General features: G+C 35.0%; 2 protein-coding genes across 6 annotated transcripts; both read left to right on the top strand.

Moving 5' to 3' along the window:
- Positions 1-4,910: 4,910 nt before the first annotated feature.
- On the top strand, positions 4,911-12,142 carry LOC104084976 (uncharacterized). 3 transcript variants are annotated; one of them, XM_070201908.1, is made up of 8 exons: positions 4,911-5,294; positions 5,385-5,458; positions 6,658-6,738; positions 7,149-7,233; positions 7,678-7,775; positions 8,280-8,367; positions 10,715-11,066; positions 11,743-12,142. In XM_070201908.1, exons 1-8 carry the CDS (start codon positions 5,010-5,012, stop codon positions 11,988-11,990), a joined length of 1,311 nt encoding a protein of 436 aa, XP_070058009.1. In that variant the 5' UTR covers positions 4,911-5,009; the 3' UTR covers positions 11,991-12,142. The 3 variants fall into 3 exon arrangements, with proteins under 3 accessions (XP_070058009.1, XP_009587232.1, XP_009587233.1); XM_009588937.4 differs by having other exon boundaries at positions 11,737-12,142; XM_009588938.4 differs by having other exon boundaries at positions 11,356-11,960.
- A 1,409-nt stretch (positions 12,143-13,551) lies between these two features.
- LOC104084978 (probable WRKY transcription factor 41) lies at positions 13,552-16,370 on the top strand. Of its 3 annotated transcripts, XM_070201907.1 has the most exons (4): positions 13,552-14,187; positions 14,811-14,933; positions 15,336-15,583; positions 15,711-15,847. In XM_070201907.1, the coding sequence occupies exons 1-4, from the start codon at positions 13,874-13,876 to the stop codon at positions 15,746-15,748; spliced, it is 723 nt and encodes a 240-aa protein (XP_070058008.1). In that variant the 5' UTR covers positions 13,552-13,873; the 3' UTR covers positions 15,749-15,847. The 3 variants fall into 3 exon arrangements, with proteins under 3 accessions (XP_070058008.1, XP_009587236.1, XP_009587235.1); XM_009588940.4 differs by having other exon boundaries at positions 13,557-14,187; positions 15,336-16,370; XM_009588941.4 differs by lacking the exon at positions 14,811-14,933 and having other exon boundaries at positions 15,336-16,370.
- Positions 16,371-17,233: the final 863 nt, after the last annotated feature.

The raw sequence follows: 17,233 nt of genomic DNA, 5'->3' as shown, positions 1-17,233 counted from the left end.
CTTAGTAAAATATGAACAAGACATGTTATGAAATAAAAGCAATTTAGTAAAACATGAACAAGAAATGGAGATAGAGATAAAGAAGAGATTTTCTTCTTCAATTGTGTGTTTTTTCCTATATATTATAAGACCTTTATATAGACATGAAAAGTGAAGATAAATATGTCATTAAGCATAGAAATATGTCATTGAATATGTTATTAAGCATTTGAGAAGATCATGGAGGAAGAGTAGACATCCACCATAATTTGATTTTTCTTATAACACTCCCCTTGGATGTCCATAGATAATGTGCCTAGTTAAAACCTTATGAGGAAAAAAAAAAACCTATGAGAAAAAAAATCTTTGTGAAGGAAAAAGAGTATACATGTTTAGAAATACGCATTTTGGTTGCCTCGTTAAAAACCTTGCAAGGAAAACCCAGTGGGACAAAACCTTGTAAGGAAAAAAGAGTACAACGCGTATTAACTCCCCCTGACGAGAGCATCAATTCACATCATTGAGCCTTCGCATCCCAATCTTGTACACTAGTTTCTTGAAGGTTGACGTCAGTAGAGATTTGGTGAGCTCTCGACTTGTTTCATGAATAACAATTATCTCAGCATGATTAGGTGAAGTAGCCACGATTGATTGCTTAGTCGATCGCCAAGATATGGTAGTGCCTCCGTATGTAAACACATAGCCTGTTTGAGATCGAGCCTTGTGTGGGTCATATAATTACCCAGCATCGGCATAACCAACAAGATCAGGACTGCAATCATTGCCATAAAATAATTCCATATTGGTAGTCCCTTTTAGATACCGCAATATGTGTTTGATTCCATTCCAATATCTCCTTGTAGGAGTAGAGTTATATCTTGTTAAGACATTAACTGAAAAAGTTATGTCAGACCTTGTAATGTTAGAAAGATACATTAGTGCACCAATTGCACTAAGATATGGTACTTCGGGACCAAGAAGCTCTTCATTATTTTCATGAGGTCGGAATGGATGTGCTTTATCTATATAAAATCGCTTTAAAATTATTTTAGTGTATGCTTATTGATGGACAAAAATTTCATCTTTCATATACTCAATTTGTAGACCAAGACAAAATTTTGTCTTTCCAAAATCTTTTATTTCAAATTCTTTCTTTAAATAGTCTACTGCTTTAGAAAGCTCCCCAGGAGTTCCAATGATATTTAAATCATCAACATACACGGTGATTATAATAAATTTAGATCCAGATCTTTTTATAAAGACACAAGGACAAATTGAATCATTCATGTACCCTTCTTTCAACAAGTACTCACTCAGGCGATTATACCACACGCGCCCTGATTATTTCAATACGTATAAGTATTTTTGAAGCTTTATTTAATAAATTTCTTGAAAATCTTAATATGCTTCAGAACAATTTAAATCCTTCAATGATTTTCATTATACGCATATCACGTTTTTCTTGTATTGCCAGATTAATAACCGAAATGGCGACATCCACCACAGGAGAACATGTCTCTATATAATCAATGCTAGGATATTTACAAATCTTCTTGTGACACAAGTCGTCTTTATATCTATCGACTTGACCTTTATTTTTCCGCACAAGAACACATTTATACCTCCACTAGCTTTATACTTTCAGGTGTTGGGACTATCCGTCCAACTTCATATTTTTCAGGTGAAATCAATTTTCATTGCGTATTTTTCATTTGGCCAATCATTTATCTGTCCAAATTTCATGACAGATTTGAACTCAAGATCCTCGTCAATATTAATAATATTGAGCACTACATTATATTAACAATATCGCCGACGATTATTTTATATCGGTTCTACTATTACCCAATAAAGACATAACTTATTGAGATCTCTTTATCTTATTATTTTCAGGTACCTGAGCCTCTCCCATGAGGTCTTATGAAGTGTTATGTCGTGGTGCTCTTCTAGAGCACTTGCCTCTTTATTATGACCATATTGAACATTTGCTCCTCTCCTGCTTCAAGGAGTTTTATCTTTGGAACCGATTAGTCTATTATGCTTTATGCATGCCATAGACTCTATTCATTATGAACTTTATTTTATTTGGAGCATTAGCAGCTGAATATGACATTTAGTTTTGGATTAGCAAATACGCCTGACAATATTTTGCAAATGAATTATCACTTGAACTTCAAGTTCACATTTTCTCGTATGAGGATCTCGATGTACTCATAATAATTCATTACATGCATTACTTTTTAAGCTGCCCATTTCTTCCCCTATTGTTGGGATCACCAACACATATCCCTAGCCTTATTTAAAGATCTATCTTTGTGCATTGTGGTGAAACAATTAAATCACATTCATATTTCTAGATGAAAATTATTTGGTTCCTGACCCTGAACCGATTGTGATAGGGATAACTTATCATAACTTGGCTAGATGCGTACACGTGCTGTTGTATATTAAATAATACATCACATACCAAATTTTATTTTGGCAATTTTGTTCTCATAACCAATGGTTTAGATATAATTGGAGGCATACAATTTTTGCTAAACCAACCTGGATTTAAACCAGTATTATCAAGATAAATCATCATAATTTATATTCTGGAATTGTGCTCTAATAATTTGAGCAATCAATCTTGCAAAAGCCAAACTGCAAGTTGATAACAAATGCACATGTGACCATAGAATAGATGCATCTATTAAAATCATATAATAGTAAACGGTCCACATGGAAGGTGACTGAGCCCATATATTTATCACCTTTTATTCGTTCCAGAGATCAAGGAATTCAATCCCAACCTTAACTGGTATATCATGAGAATAAGCAGCACAAGAGAATTCTTGAACAATCTTATATTTCTTCAATATATGCCAATATAATTTTTAATTAATTTTTTCGCATCATAATTGAACTGAGATGGTCAACCGGTCATGCCAACTAATATTTATTTCAGTAAACCTCTAGTTTACTTGTGGCATGTGATTGCATCATCATGCTTATACTTGTGTAGTACAAATAGAAGAAAAGTCAAGTAACCTTTCATATTTACCCGGTATGATTATAGTAATATAAAGATATTCAATTTTCTTTTCATTTATAGTCTCAATATGCCAACCACTTTGGCTAATATATTTGTAAATTAAAATATTTCTTTTGAGACTTACTACAATATTAATGTCATGAACAATTTCATTCATCCGGGTAGTAACAAATTAGTTCTTTCAGAGCTCTTAACTGCTTTTGCACTACAAGATCTTTTGTCACATCGTCCATATAATGAATGTCTCCTTTACAAAGAGAATCATATCATAATAATTGTCATGTTCAAAATCATCATAAGCAAAATAATTTCTTGCTTTAATTTTACTTTTAATAACTTTCATAAGGCATGACAAAATATTTTTAGCGTATCACATGTATGCGACCAATGATATATTCATGTAACTACACAATAATATTTATTATCTTTCTTTGTCTCAAACCTCCCTTAGAGGTAAATTGTAGTATTTATCCAACCATGCACAAGTACATTATTATGCATAGTCTTTATCACATATATATTTTCACATTCACTTTCAGGAATGAGTATGCAATCTCAATGTTTATCACAAGTCACATTCTCTTCAAAGAATTTCTCCCTTTTTATAATTAACATAGTGATAACTGATAATTATTATTATTTTGACCTTTCGCACGTCCATATTCATTGGGTAACAACTTGTTTTTATTTAGACTTATCATGCACTGCTATCACATTCACTTCAAGAATAGAGCAAATCAAGTGGGACAAACTTCATGCTTTTTCATGAAAATTACATTATTTTTTCTTTAGTTATTATTATTATCATTATGGTACATTAGGACTCAAACTCAATGCCTTACCCATATAAAGGCATGCTAGGCCATAATGCGTTGGAACTTGAATCCAACGTCTTTTCATCAACATAGTGCGTTGGGACGTGAACCCATCGTCTTACCCTCAATCTTTGGCATAATAAGCCAAAATTCACTAGGACTCGCACTCGAGCCTTTAAAATATTATTACTTCATAATTACAGGCATAAGTAAATTAACTTTCAAGAAGACATATATAACTATTTTAATCTTGAAACAGTTCCTCTGCAACAAAAATGCTAGTTAGGATATATGCCAATTTTGCTTTCAATGAAATACATCATGTGATGGTAAAAGTATAATTACTAAATTACCTTAATAATTATCTATCATAATATGTAAAAGGTCAGAACATATATATACGTTGGAATATTATCTTTGTCCTACAAGAGATGTAGCAAATAAAGACATACCTTTCCAGTTCTTTATTTCACTGGATACAATTAAAAAAAATATTTTAACTAAATACTGCACATAAAGTTAATGCAAAGATATGAAAGTATGAATGTGTTTAGATAGATGTAAAACTTATCTTTGTATTATCATCCAAGATATTTTTCATTGTACTTGATCTCATTGTCTGCTTATAATTTACATAGTCTTGACGTAGAAGATCATGAAATGAGCAATTCGTGCTGATACCATGTTATAAAATAAAAGCAACTTAATAAAACATGAACTAGACATGTTATGAAATAAAAATAATTTAGTAAAACATGAACAAGAAATGGAGATAGAGAGAAGAAGAGATTTTATTTTTCAATTGTGTGTCTTTTTCTATCTATTACAAGACCTTTATATATGCATGAAAAGTGAAAAAAATATGTCATTAAGCATAGAAATATGTCATTTAATATGTCATTAAGCATTTGAGAAGATCACCGAGGAAAAGTAGACATCTACCATAATTTAATTTTTCTTATAAAAGAGAAAAATAAGTTTGTGAGAAAAAATATTTTACAAAACATTTAAACCAACAAAATATGAAAAAATTGAATAACATTTTGCATAAAATGATTTCCATCTTACCAAACACACCCCAAAATGTGAAAATAGAAACTGATGTGCAATTGTTAACTTCCACTCTATTAATCAACTCTCTCCTTCAACTCCAATTCGAATTATATCAGTGTCGATCACAAATGGCTAAGAAGCGAAGCAGACGAGTAGGTCCGAGCTCGAGCCACCGGTCCGAAAGAGTCGAGTCCTCATCCCAGAACCACCGGACCCACGGCTCAGTAAAATCTCACACAAATCAACATCGTTGGCTCACCACCTTCTGCATTCTCTTCGTTGCAATTTTTTTACTTATTTACCGTCAAAATTACTATTTCTCTACTACTGTTCGTGATGTTGATAGTAACAGACCCTATGTTTACCAGCGTGGCCGAGTTAAAGCCGATTTAACCTACCGTGAAATTCTCACTGTACATTTTCTACTCCGCCAATTTCTATTTCTTTTGTAAAAAAAATATTTATTTATTTTTGATTTATTTGGTGAATTTTAAGAATTGCAGGAGAATACCAAAGTCTCAGAAAATATAAGTCAGCGGCATTTTAGGAATCATGTCCTGGCTTATATTACTCCATGGTATTTGCATTTGTTTAACTCTTTGTTGAATTATGTTTAATTGTTACTGCTTCAATTTATATGACATAATTTGACTCGGCTCAGAGTTGTAAGTAACAAAGGAGACATTTGAAACTTGTGATGTTAAAACATGCCATAATATTTGTGTTCTATAAAAGCTTTCTCATTAAGAATAATTGGGAAGTTTATAGTTAGATGTTTCCAAATATAGACATATGTCATTATTTTTGGAATGGAATAATAAGGTAATGGTGTCAGATAAACTGGAACAAAGGAAGTATTAATTTGTATATGTCAAATCCACCTGTTTCTTAATCTTTTTGGGTGGTTGGTGGTTGGAAAGGATAAGAGAATATAAACTGATTTAGACGCTAAATCCTACTCCCTCCATTTCAATTTTTGTGAACTTATTTGACTTAACATGAAATTTAAGAAAGGAAGATTTTTGAAACTTATGGTCTTAGATATATCATAACGTTTGTATGTTTATAAGACTTTTGAAATTTGTGGTCTTAAACCTGCCATAACATTTGTGTGGCTTTAAAAGCTTTGTCATTAAGGGTTAGTCGGGAAGTTCAAGTTGAATTGTTTTTAAATTTGGAAAAGGGCCATTCTTTTTTGGAATAGACTAGTACAAAAATAGTTCCATCCTTTTTGGAATGGAGGGAGTACTAGATTATAATACCTGCTCTAGGTAATGTTCAAAATGTCATGTACTTGAACAGGAATTATTTTTAGTGTAGAACTCCAGTTATGTGGCTATTGAGGTTTGTTGAGCTGGAGGATGGTTGCAGTAGGTTGATAGCTAATCTAAAAATAGTTAAATTATGATGAGTCTTCATAGGTGGAATGGATATAGAGGATTCTTATAGTCGACCCAACTACTTTGGGATCGAGGAGGAGTTATAGTAGTAGTTTGTTTTTGTTTTAAGCAAAGGGGTTATTTCGTGACAGGAAAATTCTTCAATCGGTGAGGATTCAAGTGATGGATAAATGTGGAAAAATTAAAACTTTGAGAAGGGGGAACCTTTTATTAGCTTGTTTCTGTTCATTTTAGCATGAAAGAATGCTGAATAGAAATTTCTTAGATGTTCCAATACCCCTTCTCTGCCGGAACTACCCACTAAAAGAAATTGTTTTGACAGTGATAGATGTAGCTTTGGATTCTACAGTTCATGACGGTATGACCAATGGTGCAGGAATTCAAAAGGCTATGACCTGGCGAAGAAGTTCAGTTCTAAAATTACACATCTGTCACCTGTTTGGTATGAACTGAAGAAGTAAGTGAACTCATGATTACCTTAACTGTCGAATAATCAAAGTACCTTGGGGATACATTGAAGCATAATGCAGTTATCTTAAACTATGTGTTTTTATGCTTTTCAATTGGCTCCGTGACATTCTCCATGAGATGATTATTTTTAAAGCCTGATCTTTCTCTTGAGAACAGAGGCTAAGCTGTTAGATATATTTTTATTTTGTTGTTTTTCTCTACAAACACCAGGTCCTTGCTACTATCAAATAAATGAAAGCAATGAATCAAAATTTATTAGTATAGGAATGGGTACTGATTTCGAGGGGCTGCAATATCTGGAATACTCTTCAATATCTTATGATTACAAAAGAACTGCTTGTAGTATAAGCATTTCCACTGTTTAATATCATTACCTCTTGTACTTTGTGATGCCAGTGAAGGAAGTAAATTAGTTCTGAGTGGAAGACATAATGCTGATAGAGGATGGATTTCAGACATTCGAATGAAAGGAAATTCTCTGGTATGGTAGCGAACCACATTGAAATGTAAATTATTGCAGATATATTATGTAATTTATGGCACTCATACAGCTGGAACACCGTGAAGAGAACAAAAGGGGGAAACATGATTTCATCAGGAGTCAAATTTAGGGTGAAGTGTTGGTTTACTGCTTAGACTTGGTTCTTTTACCACTATATTTTATTTCTGATAAGCCGAGGGAGGTTGGGGTTGGCTGGGGGTCAAAGGCATCTGGAATTCTGTTTGTTTAGTACTTGTTCTACCACTTGCTCCCAAGAAAGCTTTTTTTCTTGGTACGGCTTGCCGTTGCCTAACAGGTCCCCTCAATAGAGAAGCCTATAGAGATGATGCTAACAACTGAGAATTAACTAATCCTCTAATTTTAACCTTTAGTTGGGTCACCAACTTGTCTAATGGTCTTCTTTTTCATGTTCTCAATTTATAGATTTTACCTAGAGTTGTCCTGGAGGCAATTCCAGTGGACCTGCTTAAGAAGAAGAGGCTTAGGGAGAAAGCAATCAACCTTATCATAACGGAGTGCAAGTGAGTCTCTGTTTTAGCTGTCTGCTTGAATTTTCTTATCTTTATTGACTTTTTCCTTGAAGGTGGGAGGAAGGGGATGGTGTGAGTACTCAACTCTTGCAAGTTGAATAAGTTAAATTGGTGCTATTTGCTGCCACCTGTGCTGTGCACAAATATAGTGTATGAATAATTTATGCATAGTATTATGAAGTAAAAAGTGTATGCTCTATCGGATAGTTTTGTTCGTGGTTTGGACTATAGAGATAAGTTTTTCCAAATGTGTATCTGGTGAGTGATTGTTAATGATTTTCATTCTATTACCTACTTATTTTGGTTAAATTTGCTTAGTGATATTGTAGCTGATTTAATATCTTTATCCTACCAATAATGATTGCTGACTTCCTTTACTGTTACAAATAGTAACCTTCATTCAGTGGTTGGAAATGCAATTACAAATTTACTATACCTTTTCTGTCTATACAATTTCTTCATCCAGATACTTTGGGATCCTTTTATCTTATGTAGGGAACTGGAGTATGATGGTATTGTGCTTGAATCCTGGTCAAGATGGGTAGCTTATGGCATCTTGCATGATTCAGATAAGAGAAATATGGTTAAGTGCTTACCTTCTTTCTTCTACTTCGTGGCTTTTTCCTTTTAGTAATACACTTAGAGCCTGAACTAATAACACGCTTTGTTGTTTTTATAAGATGGTGTGTGGTTCTAACTTCTCCAAAATAATTGACCCCTAATTTTTATAAGATCCTATCTTATACTTTTCAATTTTCATTTTTGGATTGCATCGGATCCATAATAACTCCAGAATTATACATGTTTGTCCAAGAGTACTATGATGTGACATCCTTGGGAAGTCCTCTTGTTGTATCTCTTGCCGACCCAACTTATTTGGTATTGAGGCGCCGTTTGATTGCAAAAGTGAAAAATATTATTTACTAGAGAGAGTTGTAAGGAAAATTGACTGACTTGTGCTCTTAAAGAAAGCAAGTTTTTTCCCATTAATCGCAAAATGGTTTCATCAGTGATTTGAGAATGTCACACTAAACAGAGCATATGCAACGCTAAGACTTCACATTTTCATTCTGTTTTTGGTTGGGGAGAATCATTTTTTCCTTCCCAACTGAGGTAAATGCCAAACATTATGTATCATAATATTTACAGTTAGGCCACTACCTTGATACTGGTTTTCCGGTAAAATCAGTAGTTTATTACCTATGTAGAAATGTCTATTCTCTTTACTACTCCATCAGTCCCAATTTATATGACATTCTTTCCTTTCTAGTCAGTCCCAAAAAGAATGTCACCTTTTTGTATACAAAAACAATTTATCTTTAGAATTCCTACTTTACCCTTAATGAATAGATTTATAGCCACACAAATGTCTATGGTTTGTTTTAGGCCACAAGTTTCAAAAGTGTTCCTTTCTTTCTTAAACTCCGTATCCAGTCAAACACCCGCTATATAGATTGGGATGGAGGGAGTAGTAAATACAAGGTGGAACATTATTTCCCAACTCTTTCAATCTACGCAACCCCTCTAATTGTCATTGAAGTGCCAAAGGCCTTCAATTATTGGGAAATAAATATCAAAAGCCCTAAAGTTTTGGAGATATATTTTTTGCTATGCATCTTCTTGATGCCATTTAATGAAATTTCCTTCATCAAATTTTTTTTTTGGAGATGTACTAGACTCCATAATTATTATTATATTATTTACGTATCACTCGCTTACGAATAAACATATTTGCCCATCAGTTCCTTTGCAAATCTAAGCTTAACAATGGTTCAGGTTGCCCACTGATATTGCTTCAAATAGGTATAGTTAGCCGTTTCTTTCTTCTTTTGATTTTGTTAAATGGCTATGTGAGTATGCTGGTTACAAATATATGCCAAGGAGCCTTGCCCCTTTGAACAATGCCGTTCTAATCAGTCCTTGGAACAATCATTCATTGAGGAGGTCCGAATTGGCATTATCTGAGCCCACATTACTTTTGGTGTATAATGGGTCTTGTAAAGAATTAATAGTCTCCTAACGTTTTTTATGTCATAAAATTTCTACTTTTATTATCAATAACTTTTTATCTTCTGGCTGTAAATTAAACAAAAGTCAGCTTCGTCCATAAAAATAATTATACAATAAGTCAATTGTAGTAATTTATCCATTTTATTTTGACTAATTGGCTTGTGAGAATGTGGTGCATCCTTCTGGAAGAACAATTAAGTTCTCTATATAAAGAAATAATAAAAATGATGAAAAACATTTAAAAGTCTAAATCCCCGAGTTGCTGTTTCTGTTTGGTGTCTGTGCCTAAGATGTTTGGCTACATGCACTGCAACGGTAAGATTGGATGTGAAACACAACTACAATGAAGTTTAGGTTCTAAAGGCACACATTATTTTCCTCATTAAAACAGGTGTCAGTTGTTGTTTCCTTTGTTCAACAACAACAACCCAGTATAATCCCACTAGTGGGGTTTGGGGAGGGTATTGTGTATGCAGACCTTACCCCTACCCTAGGGTAGAGAGGCTGTTTCCGATAGACCCTTGGCTCCCTTCCTCCAAGAACTCCCTTCCTTGCTCTTGGGGTGACTCGAACTCACAACCTCTTGGTTGGAAGTGGAGGGTGCTCACCGCTAGAGCAGCCCACTCTTGTCTGTTGTTTCCTTTGTTCGTATAAGTCAATTTACAAAATGGACACGGAGATGTATGTTAAAAGATTTTAGAGGATCAGGGGAGTTTGACATTTAAATATACATTTTTGACCTTTTGGTAAGATGATTTGAACCTTCTTAATTTATAATTTCTTTTCTTAAACTTAAGGAACTCTCCATGGGTGAGTGTAATTTGGCTATATGGAGAAGTAGTTCACAAGATTTTTAGAGAAAGGAGTTTACAAGATTGCTGATGGTCTTTCTTAACTTCTTTGATGGTTTGCAAGTGTAGGCATTACAATTTATAAAGCAACTTGGAGAAGCTATGCATTCTGTGCTCTTAGACAGGAATGGCAAAACAAATCTACAGTTAGTGTATGTGATAGGTCCACCACGTACAGATAAGCTGCAGGAGCATGATTTTGGACCAGAAGATTTACAAGCCCTGAGTGATGCTGTAGATGGTTTCTCTCTTATGACGTATGACTATTCAAGTCCTTATAATCCAGGTCCCAATGCACCTCTGAAGTGGATACACTCGACCTTGCATCTTCTTGCGGGTGCTGGCAGCAAAGGTAGGAGATTGGCTGAAAAGATCTTTGTCGGGATCAACTTCTATGGGAACGATTTTGTCCTGTCAAAAGGTATGTATATATTTATCTCGCTGTGCTATATATAGCATTCCCCCCCCCCCCCCCAAGGAAAAAGAAGAAAAAGCACCTCTAATTATATCTATGATTGCCTTATATAAAATGCTAAAAGTGCAAGGTTTACTGAAATTTACCAACAAATAGCTAAATGGAATTCTAACTTTCCCTAATCTGTAAAGTTTTGACAAAGAACATATGAACGTTCTGAAATTATAGATGTAGAGACCAAGTTAACATTCATGTCATGTAAAGGACTGCTAAATTTTATTTTAAATGATTCCAGTTGATCACTCATCTCCGTTGAAATCTTGGGATATATATTTTGCTGGAAGGAAATGCAACTAAAATATTCAGTTGGCTATGGGTGAATGCAAGGATGTATTTTCAAGATCTTGACCTATGAGAGTAACATCAGCAGAATATTTAAGGATAAATTTTAATGATTCAAGTGCAATGAAACAACCTTTAAAGTCGATTCAAGTATTAGTGATTAAACGTCTCTAATATTTGAATTTTCAAAAATAATTTAACCATACGATTGGGTGATTATTTCATCCTATGTGGGTTTCCATGAAGTGGCACTAATAACAATTTGTAAAGAGCATAATGATTCTTTAGTTGTTTGTATCTGTTCATCATTTGCGAAGGATCATTACGTGCACAGATTTAGGCGGGGGGCCTATCATAGCACACGAGTATCTCTCTTTGTTGGAGCAACACAAGCCTGTAATTCAGTGGGAGGAGGACAGTGCTGAGCATTTCTTCTTGTATTCTGACAATCAGCAAGTCCAGCATGCTGTATTCTACCCGTCGCTCATGTCACTTGCAGTGCGGCTTGAGGAAGCTCTTTCATGGGGGGCAGGCATTTCAATTTGGGAAATTGGTCAAGGTCCGGAATACTTTTTTGATATTTTGTAGTATTTTAATCTTCACTTGGCATTGTTGCCTTGTCTTACATTTCCATTTGTTTAATTGAATAGTAGAAAGAAACTTTGGTGGTACATCTGTTGCGGATTAGTTTCTGAATCTAGATTTGTAACATCAATAGAAGCTCTATGTTTCCAGTTTCACTCCACTTGCACTTTTCTTGTAAAAGATCCGTCTTCCTTTTTTTTTTTGGGAAGAGTGAGGATCTTAAAATTGTTCTCTTTTGTCAATAGCAAGGGGTGATCGAATATTTCTTTCTTTGGTGAAATCCCGGGTGTTGTCTAATTTTGTAAACATGCACTGTTGAGCGTGGCTCTTTTCACTACTGCAATTGCATGAGTTTCACTCTCTTATCCAGTTTGTTCGATGAGTATATAATGCTGCATTTGAATCGGTCAAGAAAACACCCCTTTCTTCCGATTAGTCTCTATATGTTTATGGTAGATCATGTTCTCTCCCACATCTTGAAGAAGGATGATACTTATTCTGGAATGCTATTTACACTGAAACAGTGGAAACAAGACATTGAATTAATCCCTACACAGTTGAAACATTTAGAGCAAAACAATTGAATTGATACTTCACACCCAAGAAGATGGTTATACTTGGCATAGGCTCTGGGAATTTGCGGATATTACCTGAACAGTCACATTGACCCCACTTGTGAGACTACACTGGGTATGTTGTTATTGTTGTTGTTGTACCTGGTCAGTCACATGACTAGAAATTCTTTTTGGTTATCCATTGGGGGTGAGTATACATTTGTACTTAAGTGTGCAAAACTGTTGAAGAAGAAAGAAGCTCCAACAGGAAGCAGTTGCCAGTGCCATTTGCTGTGGAACTACACTTTGCATTGGAGATTCTTGGAAATTTGGGTAGTCTTTTGCATCAATAATTTCATTTTTTATAGGGAAAATATTTTTATGGTGATCATTCTTGTAATGAAAAACCTGATGCTTGAATCGTATAATTCTATCTAGTTAACTTTTGGTCAGATTTAATGTCTCGAACAGGGTTCATCTCCAATTTCGAGTTGGCAGTAATGGAGTTTCCATTCAGTGGAAAAAAAATTAGAAATAAAATATTTCTTCTATTTCATTTTACATCATTAGTTTGATTTGTACAGGTATGGATGAATGTTGAAGTAATACTACTACAACAATAACAACCCAGTAAAATCCCACTAATGAGGTCTGGAATGTTGAAGTAATAGTAGTTTAAAAGTTTTAATTTGAAAAGGAAATTAGTTTGATATATATCATCCAAAGGCTAAAGGCAAATTTATTCGAAATCTTATTTGGAGGATAAATATAATACAACAACAATAACAAATCCAGTGAAATCCTACAAGTGGGATCTGGGGAGGGTAGTGTGTACGCAAACTTTACCCCTACCTATAGGAAGGCAGAGAGAATGTTTTCGGTAGCCCCTCGGCCCAAGAAAATTTGACTATTTTCCCTTTGAAAAAAATAAAAATAAAAGAAGAAGGAAGTAGTAGGTACTATGTAAGAACTGAGTTCCTATCGTGAATGTAAAAGAATGTCTTGATAGTCAACTAATGCAATGTGCGTTGACTCTGTCAATTACCTTTGTTAAGGGCATGAAGACTAATAAGCAAGTCTTCACACTTCATTTCCTCTAATTTGTATACCATCCCATCCATTTCTTTGAATATGCTCTTTTCATTCATTTTTATTCTCACTAGCAAAATTACTTTTTCTCATCAAGCTAAAATTCATATTCAGATCTGCAAGTTTTCTGTTGGCTATATTTTTAGCCTTGTTTAAGTTCAACCATCATCTCTGGTTTTGAGCTCTACTCGAGCGTAGTCAGCCAGCTTCTTGACTTTGCTTAGCGTTCAGATTTTGCGGAAAATGGGAGAGGAGAATTGTTGGGAGAGAGAAGTTGTAATCACTGAGCTAACCAAGGGGAGGGAATTGATGTGTCAGCTGCAAAAGCATTTTGATCCAATGAAACAGGATGTATGCCAGTATTTATCTGTGGAAATACTTTCTTCTTATGATAAAGCATTGTCCCTCTTAAATGGCACAGCTTTATCAGTAATGAGCAAAGGAAAACAGATTATCAATTCAGCACCTTCTTCATCAACTGCTAAGCTGGTATCTCCTCATCTTCCGGTTGATAGTAGCACGAAGAGTTCTGACCGTCCTTCTAACTCCAGGAAGAGGTATTCTCATCCCTCTTTTTTCCCCTCTTCTTAGTTTAATCATCTGGTATCCGAACCAACTTCCCGACTAATCCAGATTTGTGCCGTAGAAAGCCCACTATGGAGAGTTCCAAAGGGAGCTCCATTTCGAGGGCTCTAAACTAAGACCTCTTGTTAAGGGTGGAGTAACCTTTACCATCCACAACCGCATCCTCTCGCTTGTAACTAGTTGGAGTACAAAATTTAGTATAAATGGAAGTGATATGTGCTTTCAAGGATCTATCAGAAACAAACTCTCTACCTTCACAAGGTACGGGTAAGGTACTACGTACACTCTAACCTCCCCAGACCCCACTTGTGGGATTACATCGGGTTAGTTGTTGTTGTTGTTGGAAGTGATATGTGCTACGTTTAAGCTTATAGATCTTTAGAACATTCAAAGAGTAGCGAATTGCTTTAGATCTTAGTGGTAAATTCAATGCTTTGGAAACTCTGGCTCTCTTGATACCTAGCTAATCTTGATATAATATGGTTAAGTGATGATTTAAAGAAAGATTTTATATGAATGAAATTGGATTATTCTTTCATTTGATGGAGGTTCTTGTTAGGAACTTTTATATTTGTGAGACAATTAATCATTGTAGGAAGATGATCTCGCGAAGGACAGAGTACGTACATGCTCGATCTGGAGCAGAGGTTCCACCTGAGGATGGATACAGTTGGAGAAAATATGGACAGAAACATATTTTAGGAGCAAATTATCCCAGGTGAGAATTTGTTTCTCTATGTTCCTTGCTCAGCAGAAACCAAAATCTGGATATCTCTGTCTTCATGTATGTACGAACAGAGGAGGACCTATGCTATATAGAGAGGGGTCACCAACACCTGTAAAGATCGGCAAAAATTCCACGTATACGTGTATATCTTTAGAAAATAGTGATATATTAGTGGTGAGCACCCTATATACAAAGCAGATTTTAGTTAAATCCAACAGCACATCCCCACCCTTCAAATCTTGGGTCCGCCTCTGTGTACGAAGTTCCACTTCATTTGTTGTGACATGAATTGGCTAAAGGATTGGATGGTAATACACTATCCGGGTTAATTTCACATATTGATCATTGAATTCCAGGTTAACTTCTAACAATTATTTTTCTATGGCACTGCAGAGAATATTATCGATGTGCTCGTCGTCATTTATCTAAATGTATTGCTACTAAGATGGTCAAGCGAAGTGACACAGAGCCGCCAGTTTTTGAAGTTATTTATGGAGAAAGTCACAGTTGTGGTCAAGAAAGCAAAAACCAAAATGAAGAATTACCTGAGCCTGTGCTAACAACAGAAATACAATCTGAATCTGCTGATATTGCTGATATGGTTTCAACACCAAATAATTCATTCAACAATTCCTCAACAGGTGTTGTATTCTCATCAAATTCCAATTCCAATTCACTATTCAACATCGCCAATTCTGACTTCATTTCCACACCAACTTCTTCACCCCATCCAGATTGGAATTTTTTGTCATTTGATGATACTACTAGACTCACTGCTTTACTTAATGATGGACCTGAAAATGTGAGCTGCACTTATAAAGGTGTCGATTTCATTTCCACACCAACTTCAGACCACAATTTGTTACTTGATGATACTACTAGTCTCACTACCTTATCTAAAAGTGCACCTGAAAATGCTAGGTGCACCTATAGAGGTGTCCGCCAGCGTCCTTGGGGGAAATGGGCAGCTGAAATCCGCGAGCCCAATCGTGCTCGCGTATGGCTTGGCAGTTTTGAGAATTCTCATGATGCTGCAGTGGCTTATGATGCTGCCGCCTATAGATTCTACGGGAAAAATGCCAGACTCAACTTCCCTGAACGTTACATCAAATAGGCCTAGAATTTCAGGCCCATGAAGAATGCGCCAGGGGCGGATCTACAGTCAAATTTACGAGTTCAGTAGTACCAACAACTTTGGTTCAAGCCCTGTATTTGTATTAAAAAATGTGGTTTGGTTGGTTAGTAGACAATGCAACATTTGGATTGTCCAAGAAGATACTCCTCTTACAATTAGTCTCTATATATTTATGTTAGATCATCTTCTCCCACATCTTGAAAAGGGATGATGCTTATTCTGGAACCTGTTTACACTAAAACAATGGAAACCAGACGACTCAAATCAGAGGCGGATTCAAAATTTAATTTTAATGGGTTCAATTTTAAAATTTTTAGTATTGCACTAATTGTACTGTTAAAATTATGGGTTCAAATCTAATATTTATTAAAAGTTTAGTAGATTTTTACATATAAATTTATACTCTATATCAAAAGTTATGGGTTCAAACGCGAAAATGCTACATTCGTCCTTGAGTGAAATAATGCCCTACTCATTTGAGTATACGCTTCACATAAGTATGCAAACTGTTGAAGAAGAAAAAAACCTCTGATTGGAAGCAGTAACAGAAACTGCAACTCTAAAAGGTGTACCATTCTTAAAAATAGACCAAAATTAGCAGAAGTTGCAAAAACTGCACCTTCAAATATGATTTCATGTAAAATCTTTTTTCTAATCACCGTTCTTGTTAAATCTAACAACCAATTTTTGTTAAATATTTGATCTTACTTTTGACAAACTTGAAAGACCAAAGCTGCTTAAAAATATATTTAAGGGATCTTTTTTATCCTATTCTTAGAGATAAGAAACCATTGTTTGTCATTTGATCGAGAAAAGGTCAACTCTCTTTTGAATACTAAACACGTCCAATTCTGACTTCCTGACAACTCCGACTTTTGTGACCGTATAATATCATAGTCGTATTTGGTTAACAGGACTTATAAATCGCATTAATTATTTGCGATTTCTCTCTGCCAAACATGAGCGTTATACCTCGTATCTTTTTTAATCCTAGTAATGATAAATTTCAGATAAAAGGCTCAACTGAGGATCTTTGGTCTTTGGACTACATTTTTTCCCCCCGGAAATCAGATTGATAGTGTATACGGGTGGAACCGAGCCCGTGGGACGCCTCGATTTTCGATGAAGTAAACGGAGCAAGAGACGTGACTGCAAG

Source organism: Nicotiana tomentosiformis, chromosome 5 (assembly GCF_000390325.3).
Source record: "Nicotiana tomentosiformis chromosome 5, ASM39032v3, whole genome shotgun sequence".
Taxonomy (NCBI): Eukaryota; Viridiplantae; Streptophyta; class Magnoliopsida; order Solanales; family Solanaceae; genus Nicotiana; species Nicotiana tomentosiformis.
This window is presented reverse-complemented; position numbering and strand designations above follow the sequence as displayed.

Excerpts from the sequence above, each read along its gene's own strand:
- LOC104084976 (XM_009588937.4), top strand. The coding sequence starts at position 5,010 with ATGGCTAAGAAGCGAAGCAGACGAGTAGGTCCGAGCTCGAGCCACCGG. Across the intron at positions 7,776-8,279 it reads CTTATCATAACGGAGTGCAA|GGAACTGGAGTATGATGGTA; the intron begins GTGAGTCTCTGT and ends TATCTTATGTAG. Across the intron at positions 11,067-11,736 it reads CGATTTTGTCCTGTCAAAAG|ATTTAGGCGGGGGGCCTATC; the intron begins GTATGTATATAT and ends TTACGTGCACAG.
- LOC104084978 (XM_009588940.4), top strand. The coding sequence starts at position 13,874 with ATGGGAGAGGAGAATTGTTGGGAGAGAGAAGTTGTAATCACTGAGCTA. Across the intron at positions 14,188-14,810 it reads CCTTCTAACTCCAGGAAGAG|GAAGATGATCTCGCGAAGGA; the intron begins GTATTCTCATCC and ends TAATCATTGTAG. Across the intron at positions 14,934-15,335 it reads TTAGGAGCAAATTATCCCAG|AGAATATTATCGATGTGCTC; the intron begins GTGAGAATTTGT and ends ATGGCACTGCAG.